This window comes from Tamandua tetradactyla, chromosome 4 (assembly GCF_023851605.1).
Source record: "Tamandua tetradactyla isolate mTamTet1 chromosome 4, mTamTet1.pri, whole genome shotgun sequence".
Taxonomy (NCBI): Eukaryota; Metazoa; Chordata; class Mammalia; order Pilosa; family Myrmecophagidae; genus Tamandua; species Tamandua tetradactyla.
In genome coordinates, this window is record NC_135330.1 from 197,531,176 (window position 1) to 197,558,153 (window position 26,978).

The 26,978-nt window shown below is 36.0% G+C and overlaps 1 protein-coding gene and 1 pseudogene across 6 annotated transcripts in view; one reads left to right on the forward strand and one right to left on the reverse strand.

Annotated features, from left to right (window-relative positions):
- Nucleotides 1-26,978, forward strand: part of PDS5B (PDS5 cohesin associated factor B) — a 226,461-nt gene that overhangs the window by 76,833 nt on the left and 122,650 nt on the right. For all 6 annotated transcript variants that reach the window (XM_077159007.1, XM_077159008.1, XM_077159005.1 and 3 more), the window contains exons 8-13: nucleotides 2,675-2,815; nucleotides 5,804-5,919; nucleotides 9,079-9,173; nucleotides 20,211-20,356; nucleotides 22,038-22,189; nucleotides 25,242-25,355. In XM_077159007.1, the coding sequence (XP_077015122.1) occupies nucleotides 2,675-2,815; nucleotides 5,804-5,919; nucleotides 9,079-9,173; nucleotides 20,211-20,356; nucleotides 22,038-22,189; nucleotides 25,242-25,355 (764 nt within the window). The remainder of the gene's footprint in view (nucleotides 1-2,674; nucleotides 2,816-5,803; nucleotides 5,920-9,078; nucleotides 9,174-20,210; nucleotides 20,357-22,037; nucleotides 22,190-25,241; nucleotides 25,356-26,978) is intronic.
- On the reverse strand, nucleotides 13,926-14,853 carry LOC143681727 (mortality factor 4-like protein 1 pseudogene; annotated as a pseudogene).

Consider the following 26,978-nt stretch of genomic DNA (forward strand, 5'->3'; position numbering starts at 1 on the left):
TCCTCCTGGTGGTCACTGATTAAATTCATGCTGTTAAGATGGAAGTTTTGTGAATACTTATTTTTTTTTTATGTCTTTTTTTCTGGCATAAAAAAAACACTATACCATGTGGATTGGGAAAAATGGATATTTTTTGGAGGTGATTTGATAAAAAAGGCTCCAAGATAAAATAATATTTGTTGGAGCTTATGAATAGGTTCAGTCTTTGCTTGTATTTGGAAATATAATCAAAATTAAAAGAAGAAAAAAAAATGCTTTTAGCTGTCCAACATAAAGTAAAAACATTTCTCTTCACTTATACATTATTATTTTATTTTACTGTTGTTTCTTGCCTGCTGAGATAGAGACGTCTCCCTCCCTGGTTTCTTCATGTATCGTAAATGGGAAATGGGTGGAAGGACAGTCGGAGGCCAAGTACTGGTAGAGAGTCTGAGCACATTTTCATTATATACTGAAATTTGTTCATTTTCTTATTTAAAATTTTATTTTACAGTAATATGTCCATTGTTTTCTTATTCATCCCGATTTCCTTGTCCCTTGCCTTATATGAGAGTTAGCTAAGAAGTCAGTAAAAACTGCTGTTACCACCCCCTTAATTATTTTATAAATCCTTTTATTTTACCCTGCTTCAAACCTATATGATGATATGTAAAATCACTTCCTAGAAGACTCATTTTGTAGTAGGATAAATTGAGTACAGTGTTAGAAATCATTCTCAGTCTTCTTGAAGTTAAAGATGAAATAGCTGTTACCTATTTGTCTTCCTGCTAGAGAAATAGCAAGAAAAAATGCAGGTGAGATAATGGCATAGTAATACCTCCCTTTATCTCTTTTCTACTTGTATCTTTTTTACTCTCATGCATAGAGACACATTCAAGTTTGTTCATTATAGATTGTGATTCTTACATTTATGTAGGGACTTGAGAAATCACTGTGCTGGTGTTTTAAAATAGAATTTGTTATTAACGACAGCCTGGGAACTGAAACTATAAACACCGTTTTAAAAAAGTGTAAAAGTAAAATAGTGTATTAAAAACAAAAAAAAGTCCACAGTGACAATTCAGAAAATTGCCTACTTGGATCAGTTTTTGGTAAATTTTTGTTATTATTGTTCACCAGATCTTTTATTTGTAATTTTCAGGCGACCATGCAAAATTATTTTGTCGAACACAAATTTGATCAACTTGCTTAATCCCCCAGAACCTGTTTTTGCACCATAAAATAGGATTAATTATCCTTGGGTTAGTGGTAGAGAAGAATGTATTGCTCAAGGTGAAAAATGTGTTGTTTAATGTGAAAGCACTTTTATAACTAAAATTGATTGTATAAATGTAAGGTAGAATTTATTACTGACCTGATTTACTCAGCTCCTTTCTTTAGGAGGCATTTTTGTCAATTAATTTTATAGAGTGAAAATTATAGTTATTTATTTGTAAAGGAAAGACTAATATTTTTGACTCCTTGCTGAGATGTAAGCCCCCATGGAGGGTGTGGATTCTTTTTCTTGTATTGCGGTGCCTGTTGCATATTCTTCATTTAGTCACCAAATATGTATTGGATGCCGCCTCTGTATCAGGCACTGTGCTGGGAATTTGTTATGCAGTGGAGCAGATTCCTTTGATCCTGGCCCTTATGGAGATTATAAGTGTTTAATAAATGTTTTTGAAGGAATTTGTAAGAAATTAAACCAGGGAGTGACTGTTTTTCAGTTTTAAATGAGTTCATTCCCAGACTGATAGGAGAGGAAGGCAATGGCTTTGACCACCAAGGAGGCCAGATTTGAAAGGGTTGTTGTTCTTTGTTAAGGATGGGTAGATTGAGGGTTTTTATTTTATTATTTTGTTTTAACCAGGAGAAAATTTGTAAATGGAACCAAACCAAAAAACCACTTTATTTTCTACCTGAGTGAAAATTTAACCTTCAATATCATGAGATTCCTGTCCCACAAAACTTATAACAGGAAGGATAAGCAAGTTATTATCAACTAATAAAGAATAGTAGAATAGAATTTGTTTTTTTCTCCCCTTCCTTGTAAGCTCTTTCTAGGGCTTACGGGTAGGTCGTGTACACAGGTTCATAGACCCTAAAAACTCATTTAAATAGAGCCCGCAAACTAAAACTAAACAAAAGAGGGAAATTTGAAATCCTTGACTTTGTATATACATATATATGTTGTTTATCCGAATGTAAAAAAAGACAAAGGAATTCGAGGAATTACTTAAAATATGAAATTAAGCATTTTGGAAACAGAATTGTTTCATCCTGTAAGTGTATAGGCGTTTAGCTTTCACCGTGTCTCCCACACGCAGGGGTGAGCAGCTGTCTTGCTGTTAGGGCTCACCTGGTGGAAACATTAGGGGAGGGTACAAATGACTTCAATGCAGGACAGAATTGCGGAAAGTACCTGCTTGTAAGAACTAAGTGTCATTAGAGAGCAAGTTGTTTATTGATATGCTAATTATCAAGTCAACAGAAGTTACATGTTTTATTATGTACAAACATAAAGTCCACATTTGAACTTTCATACAGTCAATAGTGATTTTCCCACCTACTGTTAGAATTTGACACGGCTAGTTTTAACATAACGTTTAATTTGAATGAATAATAAAGATTTTAAAAAATCCATTTTACCTATGATGTTTCTATTAATGATAATTCTTTTTTTTTCTCAAAGTTTTTTAATCAGGTTCTGATGCTTGGAAAAACATCTATCAGCGATTTATCAGAACATGTCTTTGATTTAATTTTGGAGCTCTACAATATTGATAGCCATTTGTTGCTTTCTGTTTTACCCCAGCTTGAGTTTAAATTAAAGGTAAATATCATAAAAAATATATATGTATATATGATTTTGTCAACTAGGCTAGCAAAGAGCATTATTTGTGACTTACTGATTCTTCCAGATGTTTTGACTGCATGTGACACATGAGGTTGTTGATTATTGTTGTCTATTTTCATGTCTCTGCCTTCCCTGTGTTCCATGGCTGGCATGCTGCCTTGCAGATGGTAGCTGCTTACAACTTCAATATTTACCTATGAATTATTTATGAATTCAAAGTTCTCAGGTCTTGGGTTTTGATAATATATATTGTTTTAAAGGTACAAGTTTCAGAAATTTCTTGTCCCTATATGGTGTTTTAATAAAAACTTTTTATCCTTAAGTTGCAGCATTCCAAGTTTAGTGAGGTAGTATCTATTTTTATTAGATATACTTTCAATTAATTTTTTGGATTCTGCTCATCTTCCTTTCTCGCTTTCATCTTTCTATTCTGAAGACTCCTTGACACGCCCCCACAGTCTTGAACATTGAGCCATCCTATCAGGCATTCAAACAGTGAATGATGCAGTGTGCTCCCTTGAGCGTAGGATAATATTTTCCTCCACATATTTTCTTAGATAAATTCTGGGATTTAAGCCAGTTATATACCAATCTTATATTTTCAAGAAACATTTTCATAGGTGTTCCCTGGACCCCTAGGCCATAAAAGTAGTTTAGGGTTTGTTCTAGTTTGCTAGCTGCCGGAATGCAACACACCAGAGACGGATTGGCTTTTAATAAAAGGGGATTTATTTCATTAGTTCTTCAGAGGAAAGGCAGCTGACTTTCAACTGAGGTTCTTTCTTACACGGGAAGGCACAGGGTGATCTCTCTTGGCCTTCTCTCCAGGCCTCTGGGTTCCAACAACTTTCCCCAGGTGATTTCTTTCTGCATCTCCCGAGGCCTGGGCTGAGGTACAAGTGCTGAGATGAGGTATGCTGAGCTGTGCTACACTGAGTGTCTCATTTAAGCACCAGCCAATTAAGTCAAAAACATCATTCATTGCAGCAGGCACGCCTTCTAGAGGACTGAGATATAATCAGCAACAGATGAGGTTCACGTACCATTGACTCATGTTCACAGTAATGGAACTAGGTGCCTACAGCTGGCCAAGTTGACAACTGACTCTTAACTAACACAGGGTTCATTATCCACATATGTGAGAATTTTCCCCTTCTATTTTCTTAGACTTGCCTGTGCTGAGCCTTCATTTGCTGTTCACACAGGCCTGTGGAATTTTTTTTGGTATTATGTCGCTTTTGCTTTTACCAAAAGCTATGCTGTAAGATTTTGGGGTATAAACTTCTCTCTTTCAGATCATTATGGGAAGATTAAATACAGGTGGTTGTAATTATTAATCTTTGATGAACCCCAGTATGCCACCCAGAAAAGTTCTTAAATGATTTTCATGTTGTATTTCTTTTTCCTAACGCTTCTGGTTTGTCTCTTTCAAAACAATACTAAATTAAGAGTCTATGCTGGTAGTGTGAGTCCCTTAAATACCCAGTGAATAATTAATTTTCGTTTTATTCTGGAGTATACTTATGGTATATTTCTCAAGTGAATCATTCGATTTCCTAGCTTCTCTCTCTCTCTGTCTTTTTTAAAACAGTGTTTAATGAATTTGGTGAGGCAGGAGGCATCATACCTTTTATTAGTTGTGGGTTTACCTGATTTTCCTGGTAAAAATATTGAGGAAATACTTGCTATATGCAATTTCCTATGTATTATAAGAAATATAAAAACAAGGACACTGTCCTTGCTTTCCGCAAACTTAACATGAAAGAAACAATAAATCCATATCCATGAAAGATAACAATAAATCCATGTCTGATAAGAGGCTAAATATTATAAGTGCCATAGAAGAAATACAAATAACATGTTTTTGTTTCACTTGGGGGAAATTGAAGCAAAGGAAGCAGTATGAAGAAGCATATACAGGTATGAAGGCTCCAGGTGAATTTGTGGAACACCAAGAACTGTGGTAGCGTAAAGTGAGGTTAAATCCACCCTGGTTGCACATTAGAATTTTCACCTTGGGAGTTTTACCAAACAGAGGCCATGCTTTAAACTGGACCAATTGAATCTGAATTTCTGGGAGTAGAGTTTAGACATCAGTATTTTATTTTTAAGTTTTAGGGGTGAATTCCAATATGGTGCCATGGTTGAAAAGTACTTATTTAGAGAAATAACAGAAATAATGGAACTCAAATCATACTGTGAGGGCACTTGTTGAAAATTGTAAAAGTATGTAGAGTGCACACTTTTACACACGGCACCTTGACTGCCAGTGCTTCTCTTGGTGTTGATGCTGAGGATAGTAGTTGGCTCACTCATTTAACCATTGTGTCACTTGTTGGAGGGACCAGTATCAATAACAGAATTGGGTGCTTGTCTCAGGGTGCCTACAGTGTAGTAATAGAGCAGACATTTTGTTTTCAAATGTGCGGAGCTTCGACTTTACACTGTGGGGTTCTCTGTATGAATCAGCTGTATGTGGATGTGCTGGCTCTCTTGCTGACTTCAGCCCGTGTTTATGTCCACAGAGAGCTTGGAAAGTACAGCCAGTATATGGAACCCTCTATTTGTTGTAGGCCTGGCTTCTGTCAGCATCTCTTCTTAAAAGACAAATATTTTTTCCAAGGGTCCTGAGTAGGTTTTGTAACAGTTAGTTTTAAAATTCAACTGAGTGAAAATATGTCTCAATCATTTGAGGGCAGGGGTGGGGAGTAGGGTGCTCTAACATTTAACCAAACTTTTGGGTTGTGTTGTCATGTCGGGGGTACTGTTTTAGTGTAATTTGAGATGGTTAGAGTATTTAAGTTAACATTTAATTTTGTGAAAAGTTTAGGGAACATTTTTAAGTATAATTTCTCTAATGTTCGTGGAAGGTTTTCTGTGGAATCTGAGGACGGGGGAAATGGGTGGCCTTATTCTGAGTTCATCTCCTTCGTGGCTGTAAGCTGTGGCTGTGTTTTGTTTTAGAGCAATGACAATGAGGAACGCCTGCAAGTTGTTAAACTCCTGGCAAAAATGTTTGGGGCAAAGGATTCCGAATTGGCGTCTCAAAACAAACCACTTTGGCAGTGCTACTTGGGCAGGTATATACCTTTAAGTTTCTGTTAAAAAGTAATATATGTTTATATATCTACCTATATTATTGTTAAAAACACTATCTACATTTAAATAACAGAGTTTGTTCTGCTGTTGTCTGAAATCCTAAAAATTAAAGGTTTTGTATGTTGAAATTTTTGAATGCTGATAGTGATTGGCCCTGTTTCTGATTCCCCTTTTTCTTTTCATCTTTTGTCCTCAAAATTTTTTAAAAGATAATACATTTAAAATGCCATCTCACATAGTAAATGCCATCAAATTAAAATGTATTATTGAAAACCAGTGATAATAAGAAAACATCGTTGTGATGTATAGCCCTTATACAAAAAAATAGTATTTAATTGGATTATTTGGGGATATTGAAAGGATAAGGATATCCAGTGAATGAATAAAAAATATTCTTCCTCCTTCTCTTTCTGTATTTCTCAGTATTAAAAGAAATGAACCCAAGTTCCTTGTATGATTTTAGTGATTTAAAAGTCACCTAAAGTTGGTTGCATTATTTTGAGTGTATTTGCATATGTCACTTTAGTCTGAGAGGGGCTCCGGATTTTCAAAGGGTTCTCTGACCTTGAAAATATAAAAACACACTACAGGTAGCCTGGCTAAAACCTACCTTGACTCTGAGGGTAAAGGAGGATATTTTCCTTGCTCAAATGATCCCTATAACAGATTATGCATTAACACTTAACACACACAAACGAATAGGATTTATTAGACTCTTACTCTATTTTCTCTGTGTTGAAATATTTACATTGTACTTTTCCTTGCATTTCACTTACAGAACTATTTATGATTATGATTCTTTAAAACTATTTGGGTCTCGTTCTAGTTTGTTAAAGAAGATGTAAACTTTTACAAATGATTAAGCTCTGAATTCTTAGCCTAATTTCCTGGCTGCTGTTTTGCTCAATAATAATGTTTAATGAGGTAAATTAAGCTAATAAATATTAGCTCATTGTTATTTTGAGTTTGATTTGTAGACTTTTCCCCTTAAATACAGTGGAAAGTTCTTCAGCAATTGAGCAAAATGTTTTATAAGCTTATTTAAATTATACAATTAAATTTAAACTTTTTAAACTAATATGTCAAAAGAAAAACATTTTGATATATAACCATTTAATGTGCAGGACCTGGATTAGCCAGACTTGGTGTTTCAGGTTTTTATGGGGAAAAATCCAAATTTAAAGGTATAGGTCACCTTTTAATTATGTTGTACTTTTTCATTTTAACATTAATGACATAAAACTCACAATATCACCAGTTTTCAGGAGTAGATTATTTAAAAATACTTCTTATTATATTTACTTATTATGGCTTTATGCCTCATGTTTAGTTTGAGAAATGATAATGCACACAGAGAATGAATACCTGGATTGAAAACATTCAAGTAACCTTTTTGGGGAGAAGAATCTGCTTCATAGAACTGATATTTTTTTCTAATCAGAAACTTTTATGAGTAACTTGGTGCCAATTTTGAAGACTTTTTTTTCTCCTTATAATACTAAATCCTGTTTCTTCCAGTTTTGGGTGATAAAAGGTTTAGGAACCCTTTAATTTCACAAAATTAAGACTTAGGAAAATATTGAGTGAAAAATCTTGCCTTCACTTTATTGTTGTTATTGACAGTTTAAAAAGATTTTAAAAAAATCAGTATGTTAAAGTCTATAATGAAACATAGGTATCTAGGCTTTGGAATATCGGTGCTTATGATGCAGCTGGACAGCATGTGATTCCTGTGGAGGAACTCAGTGTCACCTACACTCAGTGCAGTCTATGAAAAAATTTTGCTTAAATAATTGAACCTGAATTTGATCAAGGTTGTAGGTCTACCTACCAGCATGCCGCCTATAGGACAGAGTGAACCATGTCAATTGAGATCAGAATTGTAAAGAGTGGGATGCACAGTGATACAGGAAAAATCCAAACTGGTTGTTTGTAACAAAAACACAAATACACACACAGTTCTCCAGCAAATAAATTACAAGAAATAAATAAAGTGATGTAGGGGAAACCTAAGATTAAAAGACACTCCAAAGACATAGCAACCAATATCAGTGTTTTCATCTTATTTGGATACTGTCTTAGTCAGGGGTCTCTAGAGAAACAGAACCAACAGGAGATATCTGTAAGTATAAGATTTATAAAAATATCTCATGCAACTGTGGAAATTCAAGGGTCCAAGATCTGTAGGGCAGGCCACTAGACTGGCAACTCCGATGAACGGTCTCGATGAACTCTACAGGGGAGGCTCACTGGCTGAAGCAGTGAAAATTATCTTCCTCCTTTAAAAGTTTTCAACCAGTTGGATCAAGTTCAGCTGATTGAATTATCTCGTTTATTGGAGTTGATCATAGACGTAATCAGTCACAGCTGCAATCAACTGATTTAATAAACCACCTTCTGGTTTATTAGCCTACTGTAGTAATGGTTAAGCCAGTCAGTGCCTGCCTGACCAGACAACTCAGCCAAGTTGACACCTGAACCCAACCGTCACAGATACTAATTGAAAAAGAAAACACTAAAAACATTGACATTTGAGACTGGGTATTTTATGATGTTAAGGGCTTTAAAATTTTTAAAAATGTGATAGTGGTCTGTTTTTAGAGATATATTCTGAAATAATTATGGATGAAATATAAAGATTGGTTTTATACTATACTAATGGAACTGTAATAATGGTTCATTGGATAGGAGTAAAATTGTACTGGATACAATTTTAGAATCTTGTATTGTGAAGTAACATGTAAGATCTGCCAAATTGTTAATGCTCTATATTTAAGAAAGAATATTTTGAGGGAAAGTTTTCTTTTCAAACACATATATACGTAAGTTTGATAATATACCATAGAAACACTTTTGTCATACTACTACTTATATTTGAGCCAAATGTATTTTGCTTGAACATGTTTTAAAAGATTCCTTAAAATTATGTAGTTCTCATAGGAGATTGCCTAGTTTTAGAGGTTTCAGAGCATTTGTACATAATAGTATATCAAAAACATTTTCAAAATGTCTGACTCCACTTTGAACTTTCCTACATAAATTGTGTTTTCTTAAACTAGAGAAATAAGTGTGGAATGTAAATTAAATACTTACCTTTTCTCTTACTGTAAACATCACTGTATGCCTTTATATTTTACCAGATTTAATGATATCCATGTACCAATCCGCCTGGAATGTGTGAAATTTGCTAGCCATTGCCTCATGAACCACCCTGATTTAGCAAAGGACTTGACAGGTACTATAAACATGCAGCAGCAAATATTCTTAAATGGTCCTCAGCCAAAAAAATCCATTTTATAGGAAAAAAAAAGTTTGTTATTATTGTGATAGGTGGAGAGTTCATTTTGGAGCTAGAATGTTTGCAGGCTTGTATTTGCTGTGTCCATAGGCACCTGTAGAAAGTTGGTGTCTCCCAGGGCACTGTTAGTTCTAAAATATCTTAGCTAGTTGGTTTTGAGCAGGTCTTGGCTTTGAGTAGATTATAAGTCTTGAATATTGTTGAGTATTTTAAAAATTAGATGAGACCAGTGACTTTTAAACGCATTTAACCATGCTAAATGGAGGTAACTTTTCCAAAATATGTGTTAGCATAGTATAGCTCAGAACTTTGTATTTTTATGGTAACAAGAGCATCATATATCTGATTGTACTATTCTGTTAAAGTTTTTTAAAATGATGGAATAATTCAGAAAATATAGACTGATTTAATAGCCACTGTGTCCTCCCCACAAATGTTAACATTTTGCTTTATGTGCTTCAAAGATTGAAGAAAAAAACAGTATAGGTAACTGTTGAAATGTCTCACAAACTCTTCTCCTTTTACTCTGCTGAATTTGGTTTGCTTCCTGTTCATATTTGTGTAAATATACCACATGTCTATCTGTCCACATATTATAGAGTATTGTCATGTATTTAAAATTTTTTCAAATGGTATAATTTGCATTTTATTGATGTAGTTGAATTTCTTTCTATTGTCTTGTTTTATATTTTCTATTTATTATGCTTCTTGCTTTTTATCTGTTTTCTTCCCTTTTGTTGGATTGATTAATTTTCTTCTCATTTTTCCCTTTTTCATACACTTTGAAATTAAAATCTTTTTGTGTTTTCACTGCCTATGTGGTTAATGAAGTCTAAAGTTAATTAGAACTCTGGCTTTTTTCTGAGCAATCACGGTCCCTAGAAAGTTTTAAATCTGATCATACTCTCCCATTGTTCCATGGTTGTATTAGTTGTTGAATTATTTGCTCTTTTTTTAAGACTTCCCAACTTTTAGTACATTTTGAATGGCTTTCTTTTAAGCTTTTGCTCACTGTTGCTTCTTCAGTCTTACTACTTCCTTGTGAGAAAATCGTAAATACATCATTTTGTAGTCTGTTTTTTAAACTAAAATGTCCGTTTTATTAAACCCTTTAATCTGTTCTAGCTACCTCTACTAATACTCTTCCCTCACTTTTTAAATGCAATTTATTGAGATATATTCACACACCCATATAATCCAACCAGAGTATACAATCAATGACAGTATCATTAAACCATTATCCATTTATCACCAAAATAAATTTTAGAACAATTTCATTACACTGAAAAAACGAAAACTCAAAACGTCCCATATCCCTTATCCCCCTTATTATTATAATTTTTGTGTTTATTTTATTACTTATAATCCCATAGTTTTCCATTCACCAATACAATCTGTATGTGAGCACTTCCATTTTTTTCGCAAAGAAAGAAGAGTAAAAAGAAACAAACAAAAAACAAAAAGAAAAAGAAAAACAACAGGAATCCCATACACCTTCTTTATATCTCCCTCTAATTGACATTTAGCTTTGGTGTACTGCCTTTGTTAAAATTAATGAAAGAATATTACAATGTTACTGCTAACTGTAGACCCTAGTTAGCATTAATTATATTTTTTCCATATACCATCCTATTTTTAACACCTTGCAATGATGACATTCATTTGTTCTCCCTCACGTGAAAACTTTCTTATATTTGTACATTTAATCACCATCATTGACCACACCAGCTTTCACTAAATTGTGCAGTCCCAGTTTTTATCCTCTATCTCTCCTTCTGTTGTCATACATTCTGCTAGCCTTCCTCTTTCAGCCATACTCACATTCAGCCTTTTCATTATACTTAGAGTATTGTGCTACCATCACACAGTATTGTGCCATTCATTTCTGAATCTTTACAATCAATCCTGTTAGACATTCTATACTCCTTCAGCGTCTCTACCTTCGTTCTATCTCCTTATAACCTATGTTCTCAACCTTAACTATCAGAGTTTGCTCATTATAGTTAGTTCATATTAGTGAGACCATACAGTATTTGTGCTTTTGTTTCTGGCTTATTTTGCCCAACATAATGTCCTCAAGGTTCATCTACATTTTTACATGCATCATGACTTTATTCCATCTTGCAGCTGCATAACATTCCATCGTATGTGTTCTAGTTTGGTAGCTGCCGAAATGCAGTATACCAGGAACAGAATGGCTTTTAAAAAGGGGGAATTTAATAAGTTGCTAGTTTACAGTTTTAAGGCTGAGAAAATGCCCCAATTAAAACAAGTCTGTAAAAATGTCCAATCAAAGCCATCTAGGGAAAGGTACCTTGGTTCAAGAAGGCCGATGAAATTCAGCGTTTCTCTCAAGTGAGAAGGCACATGGTGAGCACATTCAGGGTTTCTCTCTTGGCTGGAAGGGCACATGGTGAACCTGGCATCATCTGCTAGCTTTCTCTCCTGGCTTCCTGTTTCATGAAGCTCCCCAGGAGGCATTTTCCTTCTTTATGTCCAGAGGTCATTGGCTGATGGACTCTCTGCTTCTTGTGGCTATGTCATTCTTCTCAGCGGTCTCTGAATCTCGTCCTTTCTCCAAAATGCTTCCTCTTTTATAGTATTCCAGTAAACTGATCAAGACCCACCTGGAATGGGTAGAGATGCCTCTCTACCTAATCAGGTTTAATAGCCACACTGATTGAGTCACATTTCCATGGAGATAAGGTAATTAAAGTTCCCAACATATAGTACTGAATAGGGATTAGAAGAAACGGCTGCCTTTATAAAATGGAATTAGAATTAAAACATGGCTTTCCTAGGGTACATAAATCTTTTCGAACCAGCACAGTATGTATATACCACAGTTTGTTTATCCATACGTCCATTAATGGACACTTCGGCTGTTTCCATCTCTTGGAATCTTAAATAATGCCAGTATAAACATCAATTTGCAAATGTCTGTTAATGTCCTTGCTTTCAGTTCTTCCAGGTATATACCTAGTAATGGGATTGCTGGATCGTATAGCAGTTCTATATTTAGCTTCCTGAGGCACCACCAAACTGCTTTCTAGAGCAGTTGCACCATTCTGCATTCCCACCAACAGTGAATAAGTGTACTTCTTTCTCTGTATTCTCTTCAGCACTTGTAGTTTTCTACAAGTGCAGTGTTTTTGATAAGTGTAGTGTTTTGATAATGGCTGTTCTAGTAGTTGTGAATGATATCTCATGGTGGTTTTGATTTGTATTTCCCTAATTGTTAAGTTGAGCATCTTTTTATATTTTGAGCCATTTGTATTTCCTTCTTGGTAAAGTGTCTATCCATATCTTTTGCCCCTTTAAATTGTTTTTTGTCTTTTTGTTGTTCGTCTTTATTGTTGAGTTGTAGGGTCTCTTTGTATATTCTGGAAATTAAATCCTTATCTGGTATGTGGCATCCAAACATTGTCTCCCATTGTGTAGGCTTCTGTTTTTTACTTTTCTGACAAAGGCCTTTGACATGCGAAAGTATTTGGTTTTGAGGAGATCCCATTTATCTATTTCCACTTCATTTTCTTTCATTGCTTGCACTTTGAGTGTAAGGCCTAGGAAACCATCTCTTATGACAAGGTCTTTAAGATGTTTTCCTCTAAAAGTTTTACGGTTGTATGCTAATATTTAGGTCTTTGATCCATTTTAGTTAATTTTTGTATAAGGTGTCAGACTTTCATTCTTTTAGATGTGGGTATCCAGTTCTGCAGGTACCATTTGTTGAATAGGCTACTCTGTTCCAGTGGAGTTGACTTGACCACTTTATCAAAAATCATTTGCCCATAGGTGAGAGGGTCTATTTCTGAACACTCAGTTCCATTCCATTGGTCAGTGTATCTGTCTTTATACCAATACCCATGCTGTTTTGCCCATTGTAGCTTTATAATATGCTTTAACGTCAGGTGGAGTGAGACCTCCCACTTCGTTTTTCTTTCTCAGGATATTTTTTGCTATTTGGGGCACCCTGCCCTTCCAAATAAATTTGATTATTGGTTTTTCTATTTTTGCAAAGTAAGTTGTTGGGATTTTAATTGGTATTGCCTCGAATCTATAAGTCAGTTTGGGGTAGTGTTCTAGTTTGCTAGCTGCTGGAATGCAACACACCAGAGACGGATTGGCTTTCAATAAAAGGGAATTTATTTAGTTGACATATGCCTCCAGAGGAAAGGCAGCTAACTTTCCACTGAGGTTCTTTCTTATGTGGGAAGGCACAGAGCAATCTCTGCTGGCCTTCTCTCCAGGCCTCTGGGTTCCAACAACTTTCCTTGGGGTGATTCCTTTCTACTTTCATCTCCAAAGGCCTGGGCTGAGCTGGGAGTGCTGAGATGAGGTATGCTGAGCTGCTTGGGCTGTGCTACATTGAGTCTCTCATTTAAGCACCAGCCAATTAAATCAAACCTCATTCATTGCAGCAGGCACGCCTCCTAACTGACTACAGATGTAATCAGCAACAGATGAGGTTCACATGCCATTGACTCATGTCCACAGCAATAGAGCTAAGCACCTTTACCTAGCCAAGTTGACACCGAAATCTAACTGTCACAGGTGGAATTGACATATTAACTATATTTAGTCTTCCAACCCATGAACATGGTATGACTTTCCATTTATTTAGGTCTTCCTTGATTTCTTTTAGTAATATTTTATAGTTTTCTGTGTTTATATGTTTTTTTTTTTTAGAAAATTATTTATCTCTCACTCACTTAGATTAAAAAAATTAGATTACTAAAGGCCCAAAGAAAAAAAGTTGAATTGTGCTTTCTAATGGCATATTACCAAATAATCTCAGAAGGTGTGGCGCTCCATACACCTGGGACATGGGTGCATCAGGGTGATCAGCAAGGATTTCAGCATACTGTGGTCTCTCAAGTTTGTAGAGCAACTGAGTGCCCAACATCACATTGAAGTATTCTTTTATCCCTGCTACAACTTCATTAACAGCATATTCCTTATTATCGGTGTTTCCTTGAGATTTCTTGTAATTTGCATAATCCTCTAGAATGGAGTCCACATTCTTCTTGGCAGGAAGATAAAAGAGCTGTTTTTGTCTGGTAATTAAGTCCCAGTCATCAACAAGCCATGGTTTTAGTTCTTCAGGAATCTTTACTTTAACTTCAACTCTGTTCATGAATGTCTCCTCGTTTTCAACCGTGGGGTCTACTCGGGCCCTTTTCTTCCGAGGAGGCTGCGGTGTCTCACTGGTACTGCCACCATCTCCATTTCCAGGAGTTTTCTGTTTGTTCTTTTTTGTTTTCACTTCAACATTTTTCTGCTGCAGACCAGATGTCTTCTTTCCTGGGGCAGCCCCTCTCATCTTCCCCTCTGCATATTGCTCCTGATTGGCTTTTTGAAGTTCTCTCTGTTTCTGCAGATTGGTGTCCACATATTTGAGTACTCTGCTCTCTGGAACCCACTCATCCCAGTTTTTATTCCAACCACTGTAATGTATGAAGTATTTCACTTGTTTGTCCTTTATGGCAACCTTTACACACTTCGCTTCATAAAGCAGAGGCCCATGAAAGCACAGCACTCGCTCACCCTCCTGGAATTTAGGCTTCGGGTCCTGCTTCGGCGCCATTTATAAGTGATTCGCCGCCACCTCCTCCTTCTCCCCTGTTTATATGTTTTATGTCCTAGGTTAAATTTATTCCTGAATATTTTATTATTTGGTTCCTATTGTAAATGGAATTTTTTTCTTTCCTCATATTGCTCATTACTAGTATATAGAAACACTACTGATTTTTGTTTGTTGATCTTGTACCCTGCCACTTTGCTGTACTCATTTATTAGCTCTGGTAGCTTTGCTGCAGATTTTTTGGGATTATCTACATATAGGATCACATTATCTGCAAACAGTGAAAGTTTTACTTCTTCTTTTCTAATTTGGATGCCTTTTATTTATTTTTCTTGCCTAGAACTTCCAGTACAGTGTTGAATAAAAATGTTGACAGTGGGCATCCTTGTCTTGTTCCTGATCTTAGAGGGAAAGCTTTCACTCTTTCCCCATTGAGTAAAATGCTAGCTGTGGGTTTTTTTCATATATTCCCTTTATCATGTTGAGGAAGTTTCTTCTTTCCTATCTTTTGAAGTGTTTTCATCAAGAAAGGATGCTGAGTTTTGTCAAATGTCTTTTCTGCATCAGTCGAGATGATCATGTATATGATTTTTCCATTTTGATTTCCAAACTTCATTCCGTGATGAAACAAGAAGATGTTTTGTATAATTCCAGTCTTAAATTTACTGAGACTTGCTTTGTGATCCAACACGTGGTCTGTTCTGGAGAATGATCCATGAACACTTGAGAAAATTGTGTATCCTGGTGTTGTGTGGTGTAGTGTTCTATAAATATCTATTGTCTAGTCCAATTATCATACTATTCAATATCTGTTTCCTTATTGATCCTCTGTGTAGATGAGAGGGGGTGTCTGCTTCTCCCTTTGCTGTTCTCAGTGTTTGCCTCATGTATTTTGGGGCACTCTGGTTCAGTGCATAAATATTTATGATTGTTATGTCTTCTTGATGAATTATCCCTTGTATTAATACACAGTGTCCTTTTTTGTCTCTCTTAATTGTTTTACATTTGAAATCTGATTTGTCTGATATTATTAGTATAGCTACCCCCACATTTCTGGTTGTTGTTTGCATGAAATATCTTTCTTACAGCCTATCATTCTCAACTTCTTTTTGTCCTTGGGTCTGAAGTGATTCTCCTGTTGATAGCATGCCAGTCTGTGTCTTTTGATTGGGGAGTTTAATCTATTAACATTTTATGTTATTAAGTAGTAACGGAGTACTTTCTTCTACCATTTTGTCTTTTTGATTTTATATGTAGTATCTGATTTTGTTTCCTCTCTTTCTGTTTACCTTCCTGATAGTCTTCATTTCTGCACTCTTCTCTAGGCCTCTCTTTCCTTTCTTTTACTATCTGCCAGTAGAGCTCTCTTTAGTATTTCTTGTAGAGCAAGTTTCTTGTTAATAAATTTTCTCTGTGTCTTTATGTATAAATATGTTAAACTCGTCCTCATTTTTTAAAGGACAGTTTTGTTGGAGATAGAATTCTTAGTTGGTAGTTTTTATTTTTCAGCATCTTAAATATATCATGCCACTGCTTCCCTGTCTCCATGGTTTCTGCTGAGAAGTGTGCATAATCTTCTTGAGTTTCACTTGTATGTGATGGATTGCTTTTCTCTTGCTGCTTTCAGAATTTGTTTTGTCTTTGGCATTTGACAATGTAATTAGTAAGTGTCCTGTAGTAGGTGTATTTGGATCTATTCTGTTTGGGACTGGTGTGCTTCTTTGACCTGTAATTTTGTATCTTTTGTTAAGAGTTGGGAAATTTTCAGGGATTATTTTCTCCATTATTCTTTCTGCCTCCTTTCCCTTCTCCTCTCTTTCTGGGACATCTGTAACACCAATATTTGTACGTTTCATACTGTTATTCAGTTCCTGAGACCCACCCTGCTTATATTTTCCCATTCTTTTTGCTATCTTTTTGCGTGAAGGATTTCATATTTCCTCTCTTCTAGTTCACTAATACTTTCCTTTGCCTATTCAGATATGCAGTTGCATGTCCCCATTGTGTTTTTCATCTCTTCTAATTGTGCCTTTCATTCCCATAAGTTCTGCTGTTTGTTTTTGCAAGCTTTTGAGTTCCTTTGTATAGTCACCCAGTGTCTTCTTCATATCCTTCATCTCTTTTGACACATTTTCCTTTTACACCTTGAACTGATTTAGAACATTTGTTTTAACATCTTTAATTAGATGCTTCAACTCCTGTATTGCCTTTAAAGTGTTAGTTTGTTCCTTTGACTGGGGCATATCTTCATTTTTCCTAATATGACTAATTTTTTGTTGGTGCATAGGCATCTGATTTCCTTGATCCATTTATTCTGGAGGTCATTTTCTCTCATTTACGTGATGTTTTCTTGTTTATTGGTTTTGTTCTCTACCTGATCTTTGACATTCAGTTCAGCTTATTCCAGACCTCTAGTATAGCTTCTGTTTAACTGATCAGAATTTTCCAGGTCATGTTTTTCTTTCTTACTCTGCAAGTATGGAATCTTTTCTTGAGGAAATTCTCCCCAGATATGATCAGTGCCAATCAAATTTTCCTAGATAGGGCAGGCCCAGGTCTCAGGAGAGGATGTAACCGGTATCAAGGTTTCCTGGGGATCAGACCCAGTAGGTTGTCTGACTTTCCTCTGGAGCCTCTTGACTGTTCATTTCCTGTCCTGCACAGGTGGTGCTTATCAGCCCACAGCTCCCCACTGGTGCAAAGTGATGTAGAGCCTTTAATTCTCAGTAGACTTTGTCCCTGCCAGGGGTGTGGTTGAGACAGACACTGAAGCTGAGGCTGAAGGTGGGCTTAAGCTGTTTCTGGCTTCCAGTTCCTGGGGTCTGAATTTTCTATATAAGTCCCCACCTGTGCTGAATCCCCCCTCCTTTTATTTTTTTGGGAGAGTTGGCTGAGCTGCCCCCTTCCCTGTAGACTGGAAAAGTTACAGGTCTCTCCAGCAGTCCTCTTTTCTCCCCTGCTGGGAATGGGTTTGGGACAGACTCAACTCCACTTTTCTTAGGTTGAAACTGCTGAATGTTTGAGACAGGCTGGTCTTTGCTTTTTGTAGGTTGAAACTGCTGCTGACATCCCAGTCCTTGGGGTTGAAGTTGTCTGAATGAGAGCCACCACCTGGGCTGAACCCTGCCTCCCCCTTTCTTGTTGAATAGTGAACTATCTTTTTCACCTGATTAGTTACAAAAGTTTAAGAGCAGTGTGAACAATTATTCAGTGCTGAATTATTTCAACTTGTTCAAGCTACTTAAAGATAAAGTAATTGTAATTAAAATTATTTGAGAGAGACACCATGAAGAACCAAGAATAGGTGAGAGACAACAAGAAAACAGTTTGGATTTTTTTTTTTTTTGGTCATTTTTCTCTAGATGTTTTTAGTGAGATGATCAAAAGGAAAATATTTATAATACTTAAGTTTTTTTTTTTTTTTTTTTTTAATTGCACGGTCAGGCACCGGGAAATGAACTGTGCCTGCTGAGCCACTGTGGCCCACCCAATACCTAAGTTTGTTATAGTACTTTGTTATAATACTTCATAAACTTCATTGTATTCTTATACTTCTATTTTAGATTTTGAGTTTTCCCACTGAAATACTTATATAATTATTTTCACTTAATTAAAACCAGACCTCAGTAAGTGCTTTTTATTTTTTACATGTGGTAATGTATAGCACAAGTTAATTTGTACTTTGCTAAATAGAGTTACTTTTTCTTTGAACTTGCTTCATGTTAGATCACACAGGTCTCAAAGGATTTACACAGAGTAGGGGAGAGAGGTAGTGTGGGGAATCCCCTTCCATGTAGCCCTTCCTTCTTAGACCACGTTGGCTTTCCTTTTCTTTCTCTCCGTGGCCTTATAGTTTATTTCTTCTCATATTTTAACTGCTGAGTCCTGTTACTGCAGACAAGGGCTCTTTCCTTCCTGCTTATCTCATTCTCAGAAGATTTTTGTTTTCTTTCTCCCCTACGTGAAATATGGTGGCAGACCTAAAATTTTCATTGTTGGAGGAAAGGATAAAACCGTATAAAGGCTATAGTAAAGTAATCCTTACTGTTGTTTCGACATGTTAGGCTTCGCTTTTTATCAGTTTCTCTCAGATCTTTAATTATGTGATTTTCTTGGAATCCCACATACTCTATCCCATTTAAAATTCCAGGGGCCCGCTGCCTGAGCAGCAGGTTGCTACCCTGGGGGAAGCTCCATTTCTGCCTCTGAACCTTACACTAGTGGTGTTTTAGTTTGCTAAAGCTGTCGGAAAGCCATATATCAGAACTGGAATGACTTTTAAAAAAGGAATTTATTAAGTTGTAAGTTTACAGGTTCTAAGGCCATAGAAATGTCCAAACTAAGGCATCCAGATAAAGTTACCTTAACTCCAAATAAAGGGCTGATGAAGTTTGGGATTCTCTGTCAGCTGGGAAGGCACATGAAAATGTCTACTAGTGTTCTCTATCAGCTTCTTCAAATGGATTCCCTTAGAGCATTTTCTTTCTGCATCTCCAAAGGCCTCTGGCTGTGTGACCTCTGTTAATTATAAAGCTTTTTCCAAAATGGTTCCCACTTAAAGGGCTCTAGTAAGCAACCCCACCTCGAATGGGTAGAAACACATCTCCATTGAAACTACCTAATCAAAAGGTCACCACCCACAATTGGATGGGTCATATCTCTATGGAAACAGTCAAAAAGATCCACCCAGCAATATTGAATGAGGATTAAAGGACATGTCTATTCTGGAGTACATGGCAATTTCAAACCAGTGCACATGGTAATGGTTCTCAGTCCCTTCAACCCAGTGCTTCCCATTTTGAACACATAATTTGTAATGTTCCTTCTGATAGTTTTAAATGAAATTTATAGGTGAAGTTATCCACCTAATACAATTAAAAAATCAATATTGTGCCCTAATTGAAATGTGTAGGAGAAACAAAAGAGAAGTAATTTATAATACAATTTTAATCTCATTTCATGGTGTCTAGTGTCTCAGTTTTATTCTTTCAAATAAGTTTACTCAGTATTTCCCTAGGTAAGGGTTAGTAACCTTGAGTCCTTGAGCCTTTTCCCAAGGTGACTTGAAGTCATGCAAGTAAAAAAAAGGAAATGAAAATGAAATGCTGAACATTGATGTGCTTTGTTTGTTTATATTGTTTGTTTAATTAAGATAGTTCAAGCTCCTTAACTACCCTATCCCCCAAATGGGGGTAGGGGGTATTACTACTTCCTCTATTATGATTTCCTTCCCTTCCTCCAGAAATTGGCTTCTTGTTTTATTGAAACATTAAAGCTTTTTACTTTGATTTGGTTTTGTCCTGGTTTATTTTTAAAGGTTTTATTCAGTTTTTAAAAAACATTTTATTATTGAAGTTTCCATTTTAATCAGAAACTGTCTTGCCTTACAGAGTATCTCAAGGTGAGGTCACATGACCCTGAGGAAGCGATTAGACACGATGTTATTGTGTCTATAGTTACAGCCGCTAAAAAGGATATTCTTCTGGTCAATGACCACTTACTTAATTTTGTGAGAGAGAGAACATTAGACAAGCGGGTAAGTAAGCAGATATCAATTTATTGGTTAGGTTGTCATTTTAAACATTTAAGTCTTAATACCATTTTGTTTGAAACTGTCGAAATTTAAATGTAAGTAGTTCTTTCTTGGGGGAGGCATTTTAATGTTGAAAATTACATTTTTGACAAGGATTTACTTTTTGTTACTTTATATTTAATAGTTTTTGTTTTTCAAGATTATTTGTTCTTACCCTACAAAACGAGACAGCTCTTAGTGTGACTGGGTGGTGAGATGTTTTTGTACGCCAGTTTTGATGGTAAAAGCCTTTTGTGAAAGGTTTCTGACAGAGTGTTTCCTGTTGGACCACTCCTCTCACTTTCAGGGCTGTTGTTTACTTAGGTCTGAGTTGATGTTCTTCAGCTGGTGGTGGTATAATTGCCACAGAATAGAAAATAGAAGATGTTTTCAGTTCGCCAGAGCAAACCCAGTAGAGCAGCATGCTAGTAGTCTGTCCTCAGGACCTTCCTCCGTGAGTGAGCATCACCAGCGGAGCTTCCTAGGGGAGGGTTCTGCCTTCCTTCCCTTTGTGCTCTTGTGCCGGGGGTGTGGAGGAGCTCAGGGAAGGTCTTGTGGACACTTGCTCCCCCTCTTCCTTGCTTCATGGCATGCACTTGACGGCCCTGGAAGTAGGTACACTTCTTTGACATATTTATTTGTGGGTTGATTAGCTTGGAGAGTAAGAGGCCACTTGGTAGCTGTGAATGACCTTGGGTAGATAAATAGTTTAAAACATTTTAACAGTCTAATAAGTTTGATTGTACCATCTCCATCTTTTAAATCTCTCTTTGATATTGGTGGTTGTGGATGGGGGAACAAATTGGTTTTCTCTTCAAATCTGTAGCAACCTGGAACAACTTAGTTTAATGGGTAGATTTAGACTTACCTTTTTTGGACATTTTACTGGGACGTTAAATATTCAAAAGGCATAAAGAAAGAAAAGGGAATTTACATTGTGTGTGGGATAACAACTGTGTCGTCAAGCAATCTTATTAGCTAGACTTGAAATTTGAGTTACATTTTTGTGTATTGTTGGGGTTATGGTCACCCCAATTTTTTTGTGTATTTTTGATCATCATGTTATAATCTTAACAGGGTCGTTTAGTTCATTCATTTGAAAATTGAGTCCCCCAAAATAATTGAATATATTACATGCTCCATGTTAAAATATGCTGTATTTTTAAATTCTCTTTAAAGTAGCAGTTGGGGAATTAGAGTTAGAGATAAGGTTCAATACATCTGAATTATTAATCACTGATAAGATATAAGTATGCTCAATATAGACCATAATTTAGAAAGCACTTAAAAGGGCTTTGTCACAGTTTATCCAATGAATTCCATCTTTGCCTTTAAAAATTTGATAGCATGCTTTCCCTTGACAGTTTTGGGTACGGTGTAAATTATGATTGACTTTTATTTTTTTACAGGTGGGTGATGGGTTAAAGATATTAAAGTATTAAAATTTTTATACATGTAGTTGCTGTATTAATGTTCATTGTGTTTTTTCATGAGTATCTTGTTTGTAAATTGATATTTAGTAAATGAGACTTGAAGAAAATATATTGTGTGAAGGAAAGGAAAATTAAAACTACTGCTAGACTTTCTCAAGTTTATATAATGCTAGCATCTTAAAATTATAAGACAACTTTGTTTTTATTTTTAGTGGAGAGTGCGCAAAGAAGCCATGATGGGACTTGCCCAAATTTATAAGAAATATTCTTTACAGTCAGCAGCTGGAAAAGACGCTGCAAAACAGATTTCCTGGATCAAGGACAAATTGTTACATATATATTACCAAAATAGTATTGATGATCGGTAAGTAAAGTATACTTTATGTGAAATATTTGATGCTATTGAGTGGTGTATTACTGTTGTTCTGTTATTTGTAGGCAAGCTACTTTTTGATAACTTTTAGCAACTTTCTCAGTTATTTCTATTAGCTAAAGTTAGTGATTGATCAGTTTCCTTCCCATAAAAGCCATAATTGAAGCCCTAATATAAATATAATTTGAAGGATGGTATGTAAGTCAGGGTTCTCTAGGGGAACAGAACCAATAGGAGATATCTGTAAATATGAGGTCTTATAAAAGTGCCTCCTGCCACTGGAGGTATGCACAAGTCCAAATTCCATAGGGCACCCTGCAAGCTGGCAACTCTGATAAAAGTATTCGATGAATTCCCTAGGAGAGTTTGGCTGGCTAAAGTAGAGATGAAAATTCTTCTTCTGACTGCTCAGGTCATTACTTCTCCTGTAGAGCCTTCAACTAATTAGATTAAACATCTCTCCTTGAGGAAGGCACTCTCCTTAGTTGACTAGGGATGTAATCAGCCATAGTTGCAGTCAACTTACTGATGATTTAAGTCCGTGAAATGTCCTCATAGTAGCAGTTAGGTCAGTGCTTGCTGACCAGATGACTGGGTACTACTACCTGACCAAGTTGACACATGAACCGTCACAGATGGTGTCTTAGTTAGGGTTCTCTAGAGAAACAGAATCAACAGGAAACACTCACAAATATAAAATTTATAAAAGTGTCTCACGTAACCATGGGAACTCAGAGTCCAAAATCCACAGGACAGGCTGTGAAGCCTGTGATTCCAATGGAGGGTCTGGATGAACTCCACAGGAGAGGCCCACCAGCTGAAGCAGGAAGAAGAGCCTGTCTCTTCCAAATCCTCATTAAAAGGCTCCCAGTGATTAGATTAAGCATCAGTCCTTGCAGAAGACACTCCCCTTGGCTGATTACAAATGGAATCAGCTGTGGATGCAGCTGACGTGATCATGATTTAATTCTATGAAATGTCCTCATCGCAACAGACAGGCCAGCACTTTGCCCAACCAGACAAACAGGTACCACCATTTGGCCAAGTTGACACATGAACCTGACCATGACAGATGGGTATAGCTTTTATGTTCATTTTCACATCTACTTTTGAGCCGAGTAGTATCTGATAGAAAGAATATGTGTAGTTATAATTTTTATTTTGTCAGTAATCTTGCTGTAAGGGTCCTCAATTTTTTTTTTCCTTTCTCACTTAACCATTTGAGATTTCAAATATACTCTCAATATTTTTCCATTCCAGGCTAAGGTTAGAAATTAATGGATCCTTATTAACGTAGTAAAATAATAGAGTTGTGAATTCTACATACAGCCTGAATTAATTTGGACAATTATTAGTAGGATGCAAATGATTTTGTCTGTGGTGGGTCAGAGTGAGAAAATTAAGAACCAGTGGGTTGTTTTACAGTTTCAAGAGCTACAAAAACTAGAAACCAATTATCTTACGTTAACATTCAACTAAAAAACTTTATAGGTATTATCTATGAAATTGGAATTTCTAGATGTTTTTTGAGTATGTGGCTTCAGTGCACAGAGATTTGCATTATGATTTTTTTTGGTTTATTTTTAAAATATTTTTATTGTACACAACAAACAAAATACAATACGAACATTCTATTCGTGGTGTACAATCAGTGGCTCATAATATAATGAGTTGTATTACATGATTGTGTATTCATAACCATGATAATTTTTTTGAACATTTGCATCTCTCCAGCAAAAGAAAAGAAAAAACTCATACATGCCATACCCCTTATCCTACCTCTCATTGACCACTAGTATTTCAATCTATTCAATTTATTTTAGCCTTTGTTCCCCCTATTATTTGTTTATTTTTTATCCATATTTTTTACTCATCTGTCCATACCATAGATAAAAGGAGCATCAGACACAAGGTTTTCACAGTCACACAGTCACATTGCAAAAGCTATATCATTATACAGTCATCTTCAAGAAACATGACTACTGGAACACAGCTCTACAGTTTCAGGTACTTCCCTCCAGCCACTCTGATACACCATAACTGAAAAGGGGATATCTAAAGAATGTGTGAGAATAGTCTCCAGGATAACCTCTTGACTCTGAAATCTCTCAGTCACTGACACTTTATTTTGTGTCATTTCTCTCTTCCCCCTTTTGGTTGAGAAGGTTTTTTCAATCCCTTGATGCCGGGTCCCATCTCATCCTACGATTTCTGTCCCATGTTGCCAAGGAGGTTTATAACCCTGGGATTCATGTCCCATGTAGAGGGGGTAGGGCAGTGAGTTCACTTGCTGTATACTACATCTGAGCAACAAAAGAGGTTCTCTGGGGGTGACTCTTTGGCCTAATTTTAAGTGGGCTTAGTGTATCATTTGTAGAGATAAGTTTCATAGGGGCAAACCCCAAGATCTAGGGCTTGGCCTATTGATTTGGTTGTCCCCACTGCTTGCAAGCATATCAGGAATTCTCCACATGGGAGAGTTGAATTTTTCCCTTTTCTCCCCATTCCCCCAAGGGGACTTTGCAAAAACTTCTTTATTCACTTTTCAGATCATTCTAGGATTTATCAGGGCATCGCAACTAACCTGGACAAACCAACAAAACCTCATACCCTATTCAAGATTTTGTTCAGTACTTTTAACTAGGTCTTTTTTCACGATGATCACTGTGAAACCTCAAAAGAATCCTAGAAGTTGCTGTCTAATTTTTAACTTGTGGAAATATACAATCTGGCTCTTGGAAGGACTAAGTATAGTTTTTAAACCTCTTATTATATAGATAAGAAATTTGAGTCTCTCAAATATAATTTGTTCATGGCTGTGCATGGCTAGTGGTTATCTTAACTGGATGTAAGGCTGTTGCCAGTCCATTTAGCTAAATCCTTTTTTGGCTCCTCTTCCTACAGAAGGAAGGCGTTGATTTGGAAATCTCATTACCCTTCAGGAAAGCTGGAACTTCTTTAATCTGTGTTCTTTATGCATTTTGGAATTATATGTTCAGATTTAATACATGCATTTACAGTGACTTTCTCTGTTCTTTTGTAGATTGCTTGTTGAACGCATCTTTGCTCAGTACATGGTTCCCCACAATTTGGAAACCACAGAGCGGATGAAGTGTTTATATTATTTGTATGCCACACTGGATTTAAATGCTGTGAAGTATGTTTTAGATGTCAAGCTCGTTATTCTTTTCATCTTTTGCAGGGTGTTGAATTTTATGAAAAGCAAACCACAGATAACTATTGTTTTAATTGTAAAACAATGCTTAAAGGGTCAGATGCCATTAAAAATAGTTGGCTGTTTTTTTTTTTTTTCCACAAACTGCTGCTATCAACATGAGATTAGCGATGATTTCTGTAAGCAATAAAACAAATAGAGCCGATTGACATGTGATCTCGATTTGATTTTTTTCTTCCTATGTTTTCATATTGTAGGCCTCTCAAGAGACGCTTCCTGGTACACCTGTTCATTCTTTTTTTTTCATTTATTTTTTATTTTTAAATTTAAGGTATTTGAAAGGTCCATATTGTGAAAACACCACCCCCAAATGTTCTTTCTTATTCTCACCTGGTACTGGTTTGAGTTATGGTGTAGGCCTGTATTAGGGTGTAGATTTTTGTACTGCCCAACCTCAATACAGTTTGTAACTTAGCAGATGGGTGGGTATAAGTATATTTTAATGACCATGTTTCATTCAGAAAATACTTTTAGGTTTCTGGGTAGGGAATTAATATTTAGCCATGGAAGAGATGTTGCTAATCTAATTGAATCACATTCAGGTTTGGCAGTTGAAGTATACAGATTTGCTCTAGGTTTTAGGAAATGCAGACCCTTAGTATTCCAGCAAACATTGTTTACGGCTGTTGGGGATTAAATATAGTTTGGTTGAAAGTAGAAACATTGAGGAAAGTATTGGAGAGGGGAATAATGTACATTTCCTGATACCTGTGCTTTCTAGGAATTGAAGTATGTATTGTCTATGGATGCTTTTGTATTGTGGTAGCAGAGTTGAGTATTTACCTTAGAGGCTGTTTGTTGCACAGAGCCTAATATAGGTACTATATGGCCCTTTAGAGAAAAAGTTTGGCAACCCCAATCATAAATGGTATTGTTCTTGTTTTGCATATTATATATGAACTGACTCCCACAGATGTTAACTTGCCCAGAGTCACACATGTAGTAAGAGATGGCCAAGATTTGAATCCAATTTTACCTGATTCAAAAACTCATTCTTCTTTTCACTATGTATGTAGTAAAATACATAACCACTATATTTAATGGATTCTAAAACGTAAAATTTTTGTATGTTAATATTTCTGGAATTGGAATGCATCCTAAAATTGCTGGTTGGCCATACTTTGACAGCTTCTCTTCTCATGGTGCATAAAGCAGTGGTGCATCTTACCATTGATGACATCTTAGGCTTGATGAAATTTATGTGTGTTTATGGGTGTGTGTGTGTGTGTATTCCATTTGAAACAAACTATTTGAAATCACAGTCTATTTACATTTCTTGACTCAGCTCAATTATTATTCAAAAGTAAAAAGGAAATAGAGGTACTTCCGAACAAAAATTGAGGGTTTACAACTGGATCCAAGTTGAAAAAATTACTAAAGAAGAATTACATTGGTAAAATAGAAAATTAAATCCAGAAGACAAAGGATACAAGAAGCAGCAACCCCCTCAAACGTGTGGACAAAAGAAACACCAAAGAAAACAAAGCTTTCCTTGTGAGGGGTGAGATATGGATTAAAAATTGTTAGCTACTAGAATGATAGTTC